This window comes from Cryptomeria japonica, chromosome 8 (assembly GCF_030272615.1).
Source record: "Cryptomeria japonica chromosome 8, Sugi_1.0, whole genome shotgun sequence".
Lineage (NCBI taxonomy): Eukaryota > Viridiplantae > Streptophyta > Pinopsida > Cupressales > Cupressaceae > Cryptomeria > Cryptomeria japonica.
Window position 1 is genome coordinate 502,210,733 of NC_081412.1, and position 14,493 is coordinate 502,225,225.

Here is a 14,493-nt window from a genome sequence, read left to right on the forward strand (position 1 = left end):
AAGTGTCAATGAGCGCAATGATAAAACTCAAATTCACCAAACCCTCTAATTCAACAATACGCATCATAAAAAAACCTGATTTTGACAGATTGACGGAAACAAGTGCCCTTAACTGACAATCATATAAGCATTGCCAAAAAAACCCCAATCAAATAACCAATTATTGCAAGAAGAAAAATGATTCCGGTAAATTTAGAGATAACATAGTAAAAAGAAATGCACCTGCTGGATAGCGTTCTCCATTATTTCGGTTTTGGAAAAGATCCAATCTTGAGAACAAAAGGTACTATATCACATAACTCAGCAACAAATCAAACGAAAGGGAGAGCTTATTTATCTAAATGCAATTCCAATGCCACCGCCAAACCATTGTGCAGTACTACTCCACCGCCACAAATTCTCAGCCTTGAGAACCTCTTTAGCTAAACTTTTTCCCCTTTAGCCTGGTGGCCCGTTTTCTTGGTGAAATTTTTTTTTTAATCTCCTTAGAAAACCTGCAGCAGAATGGTTGGGAATATTAGTTTTGTGGTTTTCTGATTGCTTGTCCAGAGAGGAGATCTTCTACTTTCTCTCCAAACTACAAAAAAAATTCCCCATATTTATAAAAATAGGGCGGCTATAATCTTGCCGACTAAAAAAACCTTTCATGGGTTAAAGAATTGATTGTATGACAATTTTATAATGAATGGTACAAAAGACAACTGTAGTGGGAATTCTCAAAGGAAGTGATTGCATTTGCATTTGATGATACCCACCACCACATTGCCATAAATCATGTTATGGTACAAATTTTTATTCTTTTTGGTAACTAACTAAAGCTGCCTTGAGGAAAACTATCTAGAGTAGGGTTGTTGGGGTTGCTTGGTTTGAGTTGGTTACTAATAGAGCCTAGATTTGCATAAACTAGGTTTAAATTTGGTAAGGTAGAGTTCATATTAGGTGTGTTAGAGTTTCAATAAGGATTAAGTTTTTTCTTTAGTATTTATTTACTTAAAAGTGTTTTGAATGAATGAATGGAGGAATTTTAATGGTGTCCACGAGACCAACGTTCTAAGGGATCAAGATGTACCAAATTGACCCATTTTCAAGTTCTTTTCCATGTTGGATCTTTTGTTATGTATCTTGAGTAAGAAACTTCTTGTTTTGTGAAGCCTTGTCTTTTCAAAAAGCTCGTCTTTAAGAATTAATATGATTTTTAAAATGTTAAAAATTGTTATAATTGGATATTAAAAATGTATATGATTTAAAAGATATTAAAAAGTTAAGAGAATCATCTTTATCTTTTATTTTTTGTGTATGTATGTATGTGTATGTTTTATAAAAATAAAAGTAAAGGCGGTTTTTAAATTATAAAAAGTAAAAGGTGAAGATAATTTATTATAAGAAAGATATCAATTTAATATTTTAAAAGAAATAAATGCTTTTTAAAGTAGGTTTAAGTCAATTTTATAAAATACATACATATAAGTACAATTAACTTAAATGAATTTATGATGACTTGAGATTTGAAATATTGTGTTAGTAATTGAAATGTGTGGGGAAAAAAATAGAAAATAGGTGTATTTAGCTCAATAATTGAAGATTGTGATAAGTTTGATATGGCTTTAAATCAGTGTGTCTCTAGATTGAGAATAGTGAGTAACAAACTAGTAATTGACTCATAATCATAACATTTTATGACATTATGCAGGGATAAATCCAATGATCTAAAATTAATTTATGACTCCAAACCTATACTATGGAATCTATAGATTTGTGTTCTTCGTTTTACCTGATCATCTTTAGCTTCTTCTTTGTCTTTTGATATCTAATGGAATATTTTTATTGTATAAATACTTTTATGGCATTACCAATATGTCAAAAGGGGATGTTATGGCTTCGCCAAGTTTTACGATTTTGGGTTTGTTTTATGCGGTGTTCCACGGGTGTTGGGGACGCGAGGATGAGTTTCCAGGATGGGGGGACAAAGGGCCTAAGCTTGGGGACGGTGGGGGGACGGCGGAGGATAGCAGCGGGGGATAGTGGCGGGGGGTGGCAGGGTGGTGGTGTTGATATAGTTATACATATACTTATAGTACTTGAAAAACTAGTTTTGAAAAGATGTATAACAGTATAAGAATTACATTTCAAATGAAACTATAGGAAATTAGTAAAATTATAACATGGAAAAATTTGAAATATTAAATCTAAATACCAAGATTTATATGCTAGTTGCTAAATAAAATTTGACAAATGAAATTGTCAAATTGGAGATTTCTATTATATCGAAAATATGAATATCTGATGTCATATGAGATATCACAAAGTCTATAAAGATTATTACATGATTCATCATTACAGTGAGTAGCAAATACAAATACTAATAGCAATAGCATTACAAAAGATGAAATGCCAAAATGTCAAAACTCAAAATGTAGCAAAGGGAGGCCTCTAATCATCTGCGAACTCCTCATCACTGGAACTACTAGAATCTTGAAGGTCAATATTCCTCAAGCTCACACCAACCAGCACTACATCGAAATTGGTAGGATCATCCTCATCAATCTGTGAAGGCTCCTTTGGCTCTACACCCCATCGTGTTGTTGGACTCTCCTTATACACAAGTGTCTTGCGGTTCATGAGACACAAAGCACTGTGTACAACCACAAGCTTCTCTACTCTATTAGAGATAAGTTTGTTCCTCTTAAGAGAGTGGATGAAGCTATATGTAGACCAGTTCCTCTCAGCAACTGAAGAACTGGAAAAGTGGGATAGCAAACGGATAGCTAGACAATTCCACCACAAAAGTGGGTCCTCATGCGCCATGGTTTCTATATCCATCTTTGTCACATCTGAATAGCCTCTAAGAGTGACAATTTTTGTCCACTCAATGCGCATTATGCAAGCATCTCTAGAATCAAACATCTTCTCTGTGCACCTAAAGAAACATGCCTTCACCTCATCATCTTGAATCGATGTCACTCTACCTGGTCTAGCCTTGTACCATTTGGGATTCAAGGCAAAGGCAACCATATGCAAAGGAGTGTGTTGAATGATTGGTCGGATGTGCTCATTGTAGAATGTTGGAGAGGGGTCCTTCACTCGCATAGCAGCCCTCATTTGGTCAAGCATAGAGTCAATACATTCATACACCTCTCCAAGGTTAGGTGCATCCCCATCCCCATATCTGATAACCTGAAATATTGGAGAAATTATAGAGACAATGTATTTCGCATCAGTCCAAAACACATCACTCTTCACTATCTCCTTCACCCTTCTCCCCTGCTTTGTCTTGACCTTAGCCCACCTATTCCACTCATTAGTCATAACCATGAGTTGCAATGCCTCTTGCAACTCAATCATTCTCTTTGGGAGAATGAAATAGGATGCATATCTGGTCTCAACTGGTTTCAAGAACTCCTTCTTTGTGAAGGTCCTGAAGAGTGCATGTGAAGTGTGGTCTCAACTGGTTTCAAGAACATCTACACATCTCTCACATCGGTGACCACTCCTCTAATCCAGTCAATCTTTCCCATGTCCTTGAGTGCATTGTTCATGGTATGCACACAACATGGGGTCCACCAAATATGTTTGTGGGCCGCCTCAATGAGTCTCCTTGTTGCTCTACACACATGGGTTGCATCAGTCGCTACTTGGACCACATTTTGTGGCCCAACCTCCTTAATAGCCTCCCTAAGGACCTGAAATTGAAAATCAACATCTTTACGATGCTCTATACAATCAACTACTCTAAGGAAGTATGGACCCTCTGCACATGTGACCATGATGTTGATGAGTGGATGATGGCCAATGTTCGTCCACCCATCCATAACAATGTTGCACCCAGATGCCACCCAACATGCCTTCATCTTTTCCATCAAAATATTGACCTTGGAATAGCACTTATCCAAGATTGAGGTCCTCATTTTCATCTCACTTGGTGGCACATATGATGTTCCTCCCTTCACCACCATAGCCATCATCTCCCTATAATAAGGAGATCGTGTAACATGAAATGGGATGTCATTAGCAAAGAAGAACTTACCAATGGATTCATCTATCTCATCTCTTAGTTGCACATTAAACGTATCAGCTATGAGGTTACTCTGTGATGTCTACCACTTGCATTTCCCTATCCCCCTAGCGAGCATGGCACTAGAAGTAGAAGTGGAAGTGAATGGAGATCCAAACATCATTCCTCTCGTTTGTGAAGTGTGAGGAGAAGTATGTGGCACATGTTGGCTCTGCTGAAGGGCTACCCTAGCAAACAAAGTAGTAGGGACTAAAATATTTGTGTCATCTGGAACGCCCCAAAGCTTGTTAAACTCAATTATGTATTGTACATTTTTAGGTTCCTTCAAAAACTTACAATGATCCACACCTTTTCCTATCTAAAAGAGAAAGTGTGCATTCACTTTAGTGATGCTACCAAACCATTCAACCCCACAAATGTTGCACTTCCACTTCCTTGTTCCTCCACTTGAACGTGATGTGCCTTCTACTCTTGAAGCAAACTGCTTGAGAAGAGATTTGGGATGATAAGCACCCCTGGCATACTATGTTGACAATTCTGAAGGGCAACTTGTACTAGCTGGTGCACTCGCCATGGAACTAGATTGGGCTCCAAGATCAGCCCCATGGTTACCCCCCTTATCCTCATGTTCAAATTTTGAATCATGTTCACTGTGAGAATGGATTTCCATCTCATCCTCACTCATGTCATGGGATCTCATTGTGAAAGTGACACTGAATTTCACAAAATAAAAATAAAAATATATTCAGCCTAGTTTAACAAATTGAAATACAAATTTCAAATTTCAAATTTCAAATTTGAAAACCAAATTTACAATTTATAATTATTTAAAAATAAAAAAAAATAATAATAAAATTTGATGTTGAATCTTGAGGGACTTCAATCAGACTTCTACAAGTTTTTGCTCCTCTTCAGCTTGTTGGAAAAAAAATCAATCATTCAAAATGTGAGTGAAATCATCAAATATGATGGTTTTGTCGTGTTTTGGGGGAAGGGGGGGTACGTCAAATTAAGGTTACCCCCAACCCCCAAAAATTGAACTTTTTTTTATAAAAAAAAAAATTCATGGCATTTGATGTGGGGGCGATGGGAGACATCTAGACGTCTCCCCGCCCCTTGAGAAACACCTAGACGTCTCCCAAGGAGGCATGGAGATGTGGATATGTCTCCCAATGAGACTTGGGGACATCTCCACATCTCCTTGGGAGATGCAGAGATGTTTCCCTGTCTTTGGTGGAGCACTGGTGGCGATGGTGGGACGACGGGAGACATCACGTCTCTATTTCCCCATCCCGGAAACATCCCCATCTTTGAAACGCGACCAAAATGGGGGGGGGAACGCATTTCCATGGATCATTGGTTTTATGAGTGCAAACGTCGTGTTCCCCTAATACCCTTAACCCTTTAATCATTTAAAAGGCTATGTATTTTAATTACGCATTGATTGTTTGTTCAAGATTTTTAATCGCTTTAGTAATAACTTGAGTCTATTAAATTGTTATGGCGACTGCCCCTCTTTTCCTAGTCTATCTCGCTGCACAATTGACGATAATTCTAAAGTCTGCAGTCTTAAAGTTTAATTTTTGTCTTATAGTCTCCTTTCCCTCATGGCCCCATTTGTTCCTAGTCGATATGAAGTCTTCACATGCTCTTTATGTTTTTAAGTTGTTGGCCCCTTTTTGTCCTCATCAACATTTATCATTGGAACTTCTCCCTTTGCAAGAAGCTCTTTCTAATTCCCTTAAGTTAGTGATTCAAAGGAAATATTTGCCATGGCAGATGATTCGGCAGTTTTATACCATGTCAATGGAGCCTTGTGTGATGCAACGCCTATTGTGACCCTATTAACTTAGTTCCATGTTATTTTATGCATTCATGTTTTATTGTGTTCTATCAGAGTGATCGTATTTTAAAGTGTACTTACAGTCCTACCATAGATATAGTGTTGTCAGGTTGATTGGGTTTTATATAAATAGATGTTTAAAACATAGAGTGTTGGTGTTGAGATTATTTAATTATGAGATGTTTTGGCCAGATGAGATTGAGTTAGTGTGATTCGTGACTGTGGATCATTCTTCTTCATTCATAGCCTATGTGTTATGTTGCACAATGTTTGAAACCATGTTTGATATTTGTGTGGGCATTTATGTTGTATATCATGGGCGAATTACAATTTATTGATGAGATGTTATATTCAAGTTCTACATACTCTATCTGGGAGTTCAATTATGGTGATGTGATTACAATGACAATTCAACATGTTAGCTTATCAGGATGACATTATTAGTTGCTTATGGTGGTGATGTTAGTGTCTTTCGATAATGCTTTATGATGCATATTCATATGGTTAAAGTCGATTTGATGGGTAATGATGAGATATGTTTATTATTTCTTAGACGTAATTCATTTGATGAAGTTCATAATATTATCTTATGTTATTATCCATAGATGTGTTATTGACGCCTAATTGTGAGTGTGTAGGTACATGCCAATGGGAATTCGAGGTTGAGCTCCTACTCCTTATTGTGATTCTTCAGTATGGCTGATCCTCTCTCATATGGAGGAGATTGGATCATTTGTTATTATTGTAATTGTGTTTTATTTCATATATGTGAGTTGAGCATGGTTGTTGTATGGTGTTACTATGTTGTGATATTCAATTATTTTGGAACCCTTAGAGTTCATAAAGTCTTGCAGGTGATAGCTTGTGGTAATTTATTTTAATTAGAATTTGTGTTGTTTAGGCCTTTATATGTCCCATTGAGGCCCTTGGAGAAAGAAACTAAAGTCCCCTGGGGTATAGTATGGGTTTGGGGGTATTTTTAAGGTGTTATATTGTAAAAAACATGAATTTTACCCATTCTAAAATTAGGATAATAGTCTTGCACGAATTTGGAGAGGTGGTTAGAGAGGATAATATTCCTCTCTCAACCCCTTGCCTCCCAAGAGGTGGGAAACTTCTCCCAAGAGATGGGATGTCTCTCCCAAAAGGTGGGAGATAATTGGTTGAGAGATGAGGTGTAAGAGGAAGGGTAGATGGATGTTTGGGGATGTAGAAATGTGGCATCATTTTAGGGAGTGGATGGATGGATGGAATGAGGAGAGGTCACTTGGCCTCATCTCATCCATTCTCATAGTCACACCCCTTGGCTATAAAATAAGTTGTGGATAGTGTTGTAGGAACTTTTTGGCCCTTTTTTTCTCTTCAAATTTTGGTAAGGGCATAATAGAGGAAAGGGAGAGAAGGTGAGAATGGAGAACAATTTGGGCAAGCTGTAGAAGACCTATTGAATAAGGTGAGTTAAGTTCTCTCATTTATTGTTTTTTTATGATCTTCAATCTATTGTGTGCCTTTGATCTTCGATCTATTGATTGTATTTGGTTATTTGTGTGGTTGTATGAGTGTTGGTGTGGATTTTGGGAGTTTTGTGTATGTGTTTTGCCAAAGAGTTGCTTCTGAAATCTGTTTCACTTTGATTGTATTGTTTTGTTTATGTGAGGAGAAAACCTATCTTTCCATGGGGGAAAGAATGTGGATCTTCTTGGGTTGTTTGCAGGTAGGGCGTGACACTCTCAAGAAGGGGTTTGAGTATCCATGATATTTCTATGTGGTATGAGTACCACCATTCTGATATGTGAATATTATTTGAAGGGGTATGAGTACCCATGAACATTATTCCATTATAAGATCGTTACCAAAGGGGTATGAGTATGCATGGTATTATTATGTGGTATGAGCACCACCTTGCTATTATGTGGAATTCCACTTTTTACATGCTTAAACTTGAGAGGAGAATTGAGAATTATAATGGAGATTTTATGAGTATATATCTTAATATAATACCTCGGGAGGTGCCCCCTACACCCTTTAGAGGGTGTGAGATATATTCTCCTTGTGTGGGTGTGATGTGATGAACTCGTAATGTGATTTTGTGTGAATGTTGTATGTATGGTCATGGAAACAAATGTGTTTTGGTTAAATCTTGAATAATGTGGTGTTTGTGTTGGTATGGGTGTATTCTGGAGTAGAGACTCAACCCCTAGCTCAGGGATGGGCTATTATTTAGCCCTATGGCTGGGAGGTGAGCTCCCCATTGGCCTCCTTACTCTTTATTTTATTTTGTAGGAAGGAGTTGAAAGAGTGGAGAACTATGTTGGTTTTATGGAGCTTGTCATTGTGCTATGATATGTTTCAGAATTAAATAAAGTCATACGAAGAAGTATCATTCTTGTAACGATGATTTTGTTTTATGATCTACAATGGTGGTTGTTTTTCCATTAGAAGATTGAATCTGTGAAATATTCCTGAATATTTCATGTTTGTATAAAGAATACTTCCAATGTATTAAGGTCTGGGTAAATTATTGTTTGTTGAAATGAAGATTTTCATTGTGTAAAAGAACTATTACCTTTTGTTGAAAATAATAGATAAGTTTAAATTTGGGATAGTAAATCTGCTATTTACCTTAGAAATTGATATTTAAATTGGTGTTGTAAGATGGATGTTTAAGCTGGGACATGTGTTAATTTTAAGTTTAATGTAAAGTGTAAGAATTTCATTATTACATTAAACTATTAGAAAATATAAATGGCCTAGATAAAGTAGTTGAAAGTTTGATTCTTCATAGAAGATTAATATTTAACCCTGTGATATCTCTAAGAGAGTCTTAGAAGATTAGATCTATGGGCAACGATGATTTAAAGTTGGAAGTCAAAGCCTATTAGCTCAAAAACTAAAGAGGAATTTAATAATTGGCAAATCTGAGCCTAAAATATATAAATATAACCTGGCTATTTTACTAACATACAAATCCAAATTTGTTATTCTAATGATTTGTTTTATTAAACTGAATAAAGGTTCATTATGTTGCTATGAGTTGTCCTTAGCGCTAGGTTCATAAAGTTAATATAAATTTGTGCTACTTTGCAAAATTAATGTTATCAAAATGTAAATATCATTTATATTTGACCCTACTCTTTAACTTCATAAAAACATAAATAAATGTGTGTGTGTGTATAGTTCATATATGAATTTTATTCCATTCTCTACATATTATGTTATGCTGTCATTTAATAGAGTTAATTGAAAAAAGCATTGTAAAACAGAGAAATTTATAAGAAAAAAATTATTAAAATACAATTGAATTTTGTATACAAATTAAAATATTTTTTGTTTAATATATATATAAAAGAATTTTTTTTAAAAAAAATTAACGTAGGCCGAAGGAGGGAGGGTTTTGACCCCCATGCAGGAGCCGCAACTTCCCCATAGGGGCCGTGACCCACGTATGGGGAGTCGTAGCTTCCCACAGGGGGGTTGTGACCCCCATACAGGAGCCACAACTTCCCCACAGGGGTTGTCACCCTCATACAGGGAGTCATAGCTTCCCCACAAGGGCTACGACCCCCATATGGGGAGTCACAACACCTGTGAGGGTTGTGACCCCCGTAAAGGATAGCCACAACTTCCTCCCATGTTGCAAACCCCCAAACAAACAAAAATAAATAAGAATAAATATATGTTTATTTATTGTTTGCTTGCAGAAAAAGGAAAAAAAAAGAACAATAAAATGAAAGAAAAACATATATCAATAAAAATAAAACAACGGAAACCCTTCATAACATTTCTAAGTTCATATCAATGGAGGGTGTCACCATAATGACTTATGTTGTAAACAAATCAGCAATATCTTAGAAGAAAATAAAACTAAAAGAAGGAAGAAACTAAGAGATTTAATAAACAATAACGAAATCTTTCAACCCTAGTAATGACATTCAATGGATGATCTTTGGACTCAAACCCTGTCATTGCCAATGCATAGTTTTGTTGCTTGATCTTCCTCTCCTTCAACCCGCACAAACAAAATGAATAAAATGGTAAAATAAACCCTTTTCTTTTCTATTGAATCCTCAAGGATTAGGGCTTTTCCAAGTTGCCCTAAGATCTAAAGGTGGAGACAAAGTGAATCCAATGGTGGATATTGTGTACACATTCCATTAAGTTAATCTAATATGTGACTTTTAAATTAAATTGGTTTAATTGGTGATATAATCCATGGTGGGGTCCCATGTGACTAGGGACCCTCACTTCAAGCTTGTTTGTTTTTTTGATAAAAGGCCCAGCCAACCTGAAATATATATTGATTATAATAAGGTAGATAATACATAAGGAGATATTACGTGGAGGCAAGAGATTGCCCAGAAGGAGATATTGCTTTGAGTTATTTTAAGAACTTAGAAAAGTGAATTTTAAATTAAGATTTAAGCTATCTTATCAATTTATTTATTTTTAATGATAAGATTAGATAAAATAAATAGAAATAAAGTTTGATAAATTAAATTTTAATGTCTCATGGGATTTTTAACGAGGTTTTGAATTAATCTAAAATAGTTAGTTTAGTAATTATTATTATTTTATGAAGGGGTTTTGTCACATTAAATTAATGTTGATTAATGTATCTTGTCCTTACTATGTGGCCACAATATAGTTCCTTACATCTCAAATTGTGTAACTTGTTTTAAATTAACTATTGGAACTAAGTGTGGTGTTTTACAATGTATAAATAAATAAAAAATTGTAGATGAGTGTAGGTTATATCATGTTCCATTGTGTGAATAGTGGGGTGTGACATAGGTATCAGAGCGAGGTTTCAACACTAGACTAGCTAGGTCTAGCTCTTACAAAGATTACTTTGTGATTCCTTATTCAATGAACGTTGTTGAGTTAAATATTATTTAATAATTATTTCATGAGTTGTTGATAAAAGTATGATTTCTATGTAAGATAAATTATCCCATTAGCTCCTTCTAAGAAACTATGGCACCTCTTAGAACGTTTTGTTACTAACCTATTATTCACTAACTACTCAAGTATACTACTAGTACCTTAGTAGTCTACCATAGTAAGCTATAAAACTATTAATTGCCCTTGTCCTCGGTTAGTGCATCCCCATAGGGATGTCAAACTAGTTGAGACATCGTACCCAATGGAGTGAGTTAACTTTTGATGAAGGGTGCCTTAGCAATATGAATAGTGATCACCATAAGATACACTCTTGTTGTCAAATCCTAGAAGTTGAATGCCAATGTAGTAACTTTTGAAGGGATTCAGGGGTACCTGAATTAAAATATTCATTATCTCAATAATTGACTCTTGTATCAACATTCTTAACCATAAGTTGTAAGTGTATGAGTATAGGTTACTCCTCACATTTTGGCATTGAGAATAGTTTTAGTTCAGGAGTAACTAATTCTTCATAAAAGTTGCTCGATATAAGTAGTTTGGTTATTCCCTTCTAAGATCCTTATAGTTTTAGTACAAGTTATGGTGCATGCCATGCCACTATGGGAAGTTTTAGGGAACCTTGGAATATCTTCCTACTAAGTTCACTCCTTGTAAATGGTGCATTTCTAGCAGACCATTTGTTGTTTAGTAAAATTAATGCAGGGTGGGATGATGGAAAAAGAGAGAGGTAGAAGTAGGAAAACACTTACGTTGGTTTCGTTGTAGCTGATGAAATATAGTTGTTGACCCTAAAACATTATTTTTACCTATTAAGATATTGAAGATAAGTAGAAGGAAAGTATTTCTATCAACTAAGGATGTATATCAATCAACTTGTATGTAGACTAGTTTAGTAAAGTCTAAGGGTGTGCCTTAAGTTCATGACCCCATCAACCTGTTATGGTAGATTATCTTTTAGATTTTCTCATGGAGGTTTACATGATCAATATTGTCTTTAGCGAACCTATACACTCGAACCAAAGCAAGAGGAAAAAAAAATGAATGTTTGAACTCATGTTGGTTAAAGTAAAATTTAAGTTTCGCTTATACGATGAAAACCGTAAAAGTAAATTATGGTCAAGTTTTAGCTATAGTAGGGTGATCAACATTATCCAAATTTGGTTAATTATGAATAGTCTAATTAATCGTGATTTATGTATATATATAATTATCATTCAAATATTTGAAAATCCCAAGATAATGAGGACGCAACATTTGATTTAGTGACTTAATTTAAATGATAAAATAATATTTTTTTAAGTTTGTATTACGATCACTATATAAGGATGTTTGTTGAAAGTATAAGTTATGGTTGGGGTTCTAACTTGTTTGATAAATTCTCATTTATATGAGCATATCATCATAACAAGCTATTAGTATACTAGTTAAAGGAAGCAAAACTAGGTATGGTTTTAGATGTAGCTAGGCCTATGATATTGACCATTAAATAAGGGAATTACCATTTTCTTCTGGTACCATTAAGAGTTGTGCTATTGACTATATCTTGTCGCTCGAATTCTTGTGAATAATCCATTGAATCGTTAAAGAAGGGAATCTGTCACACTTTCGTCAAGGTTAAAATATAAGGGGTTTGCTAATTACCTACGCAAAATGTGTAGAGTTCATATAGCACCATGTTCTATACGTGCATCTATATAATTCTATCAACCAAATCATGGTTGAGTAGTGTAATAGAACTTGAAAATTAATGATAGGCATAAGAATTAGAGTATTATGTCATTATGGTTGTGTTCCTCAATATGAATATTACTGTCACATGATGTATCAGTTATATCTTAGGAAAAGTGCTTAAGAGACACTTACTTAATTCACTTGTAACTCGAGTGAGGTGTTGTAGAATAAAGTTAAAGTGGTCACCCCTTATAAAACTTTAATTGGTATTCTATAAAGCTAGTGTAAAGTTATCTAGTTTTGGGTGATTTAGGAGATCCCTTCTGGTAAGGGTGAAAGATGATAAGGGTGTCAATGTGTATTAAACGAGGTAATTATGATACTAAACCCTTAGAATTTATAACAAGTAAATTAAATTATCACCTTGGTTCCAATTATTTTAAACAAATTAATTTTGTTAGTGATATAGTTTTGTATGATCCTAGGGTGCTAGGATAGAAACTTTGAGATGTTTAATTTGAGTGTAATATTTAAGAGTACATAAATGTAAGTTGAGTTAATATTTCTATCCGGATTGAGTTTTAGCACGAGCAAATTGAGTAGTGTGGGAAGGAATGATGTATAAGATGAACTCTTGGTGACATCACTTATGTCTTCCCTGTGAATTGGGTGTGTGCCCCTTTATTTAAAAGACTGTGGATAATATAAAACGTGTTTCTTCACATAGATTGGAAATCTTGTGACAATTTTAGTTGTTGATTGGTTGAAAAAAAATAGTTAATCCTCCCTTTTTTTTTTTCTTAACATGGGACAAATGTTATAGTATTAATTTTCATGCCAATACTCTTTGCTTGTTGAAAGGAGAGTTAAAAAGGTATGTTGATGTGAAAACCATAGTTAGGGTTGTTTATCATAGGAGGTGTGGTTGAGATAGACGATTCCTAAGAGGATGGAACCTAGCAAATTGGAACATAAAATAAGGAGCTCATAAGATTATGAATCCTAAACCTTGTTTAAAGAACGAGAATTATGTTTAACCCATGTTTTGGGTGGCACCTCGTACTAAGTATTCTTTATGTAAAAAAAATTAGTCCTTGTTGTCATAGGGTAGATGGAGTATCCTAGTTATGAAATGAGACAGTTATAAAAAGATAATGTGAGAAGGGTAGTTTGGCTTAAGAGAAAGTATGGTGAAACACATCTATTCCTCTTCTCCCCTTTGGTGGCTTAAGAGAAGTCACGCGGTTTATTGATGTGTATGAAATTTTTGTAATTTAATTTCCTGTTATTTTACCTACTTGACTTTTTACACTACCGACGATACTTTAAAATTTAATAGTTTGGGCAATTGCCATACATTTTGAGCAGGGTCCTTTGCCTCAAGGATCTTTTCTTTTATATTGATTGAATGAATTTGTTGCTTTACCTCGTTGATCTTGAAATTTTATGCTTTGTTTATGAGTATTTGTTGCGATTTTGGTTTATGCTTTTCAATTTCAAGGCATTGTTGATTGAGACCTTTTTATTTTACAAACTACTAGTAGATTTTATGTGATGTGATATGTATGTTCTATAAAAACTAAAAGGGATCTCGGTCAAGGTTGCATAGGGGAGTAACCATACAAGGGAATCAATGTGATCGAGTACTTTTGAGTGAGGGTCTAACTCAACCTTGCCTATTTATGATATTAACCTATGCATTGTTGTTTGAGGGTTTATAACCCTCATTTTATGAAGAAATGGTACCTAGTGATCGACTAGAAGGGAGAAATTGTGTAATTAATATAGAAGTCATGAGTCTAATAAATATCAGTATGGTTGATTTGTCACCTACTTAAGTAAGACACCGGGGTTGGTGGTGTTGATGCGAGAAAATTAGAGTATAGATATCTTGTCTTTCGAAAGAAAAGAAAAGAAAATATGCTTCTAGCCTTGTAGATGTAATGCTATTATGAAGGATAATAGGGTGCATAGCCTTGACGACGGTACAAATGCCTTAATTCTATAGAGTCAACAATCCTAGCATAGACTTAAACATGATGAATGTGGTTATGTTCTATAGATC

General features: G+C 34.9%; 1 protein-coding gene across 1 annotated transcript in view; it reads right to left on the reverse strand.

The window, feature by feature from the left end:
* Positions 1-651, reverse strand: part of LOC131057016 (E3 ubiquitin-protein ligase PRT6) — a 46,934-nt gene extending 46,283 nt beyond the window's left edge. The window contains exon 1 of the mRNA XM_057991215.2: positions 223-651. Within this exon, the coding sequence (XP_057847198.2) occupies positions 223-243 (21 nt within the window). The 5' untranslated portion in view covers positions 244-651. The remainder of the gene's footprint in view (positions 1-222) is intronic.
* Positions 652-14,493: the final 13,842 nt, after the last annotated feature.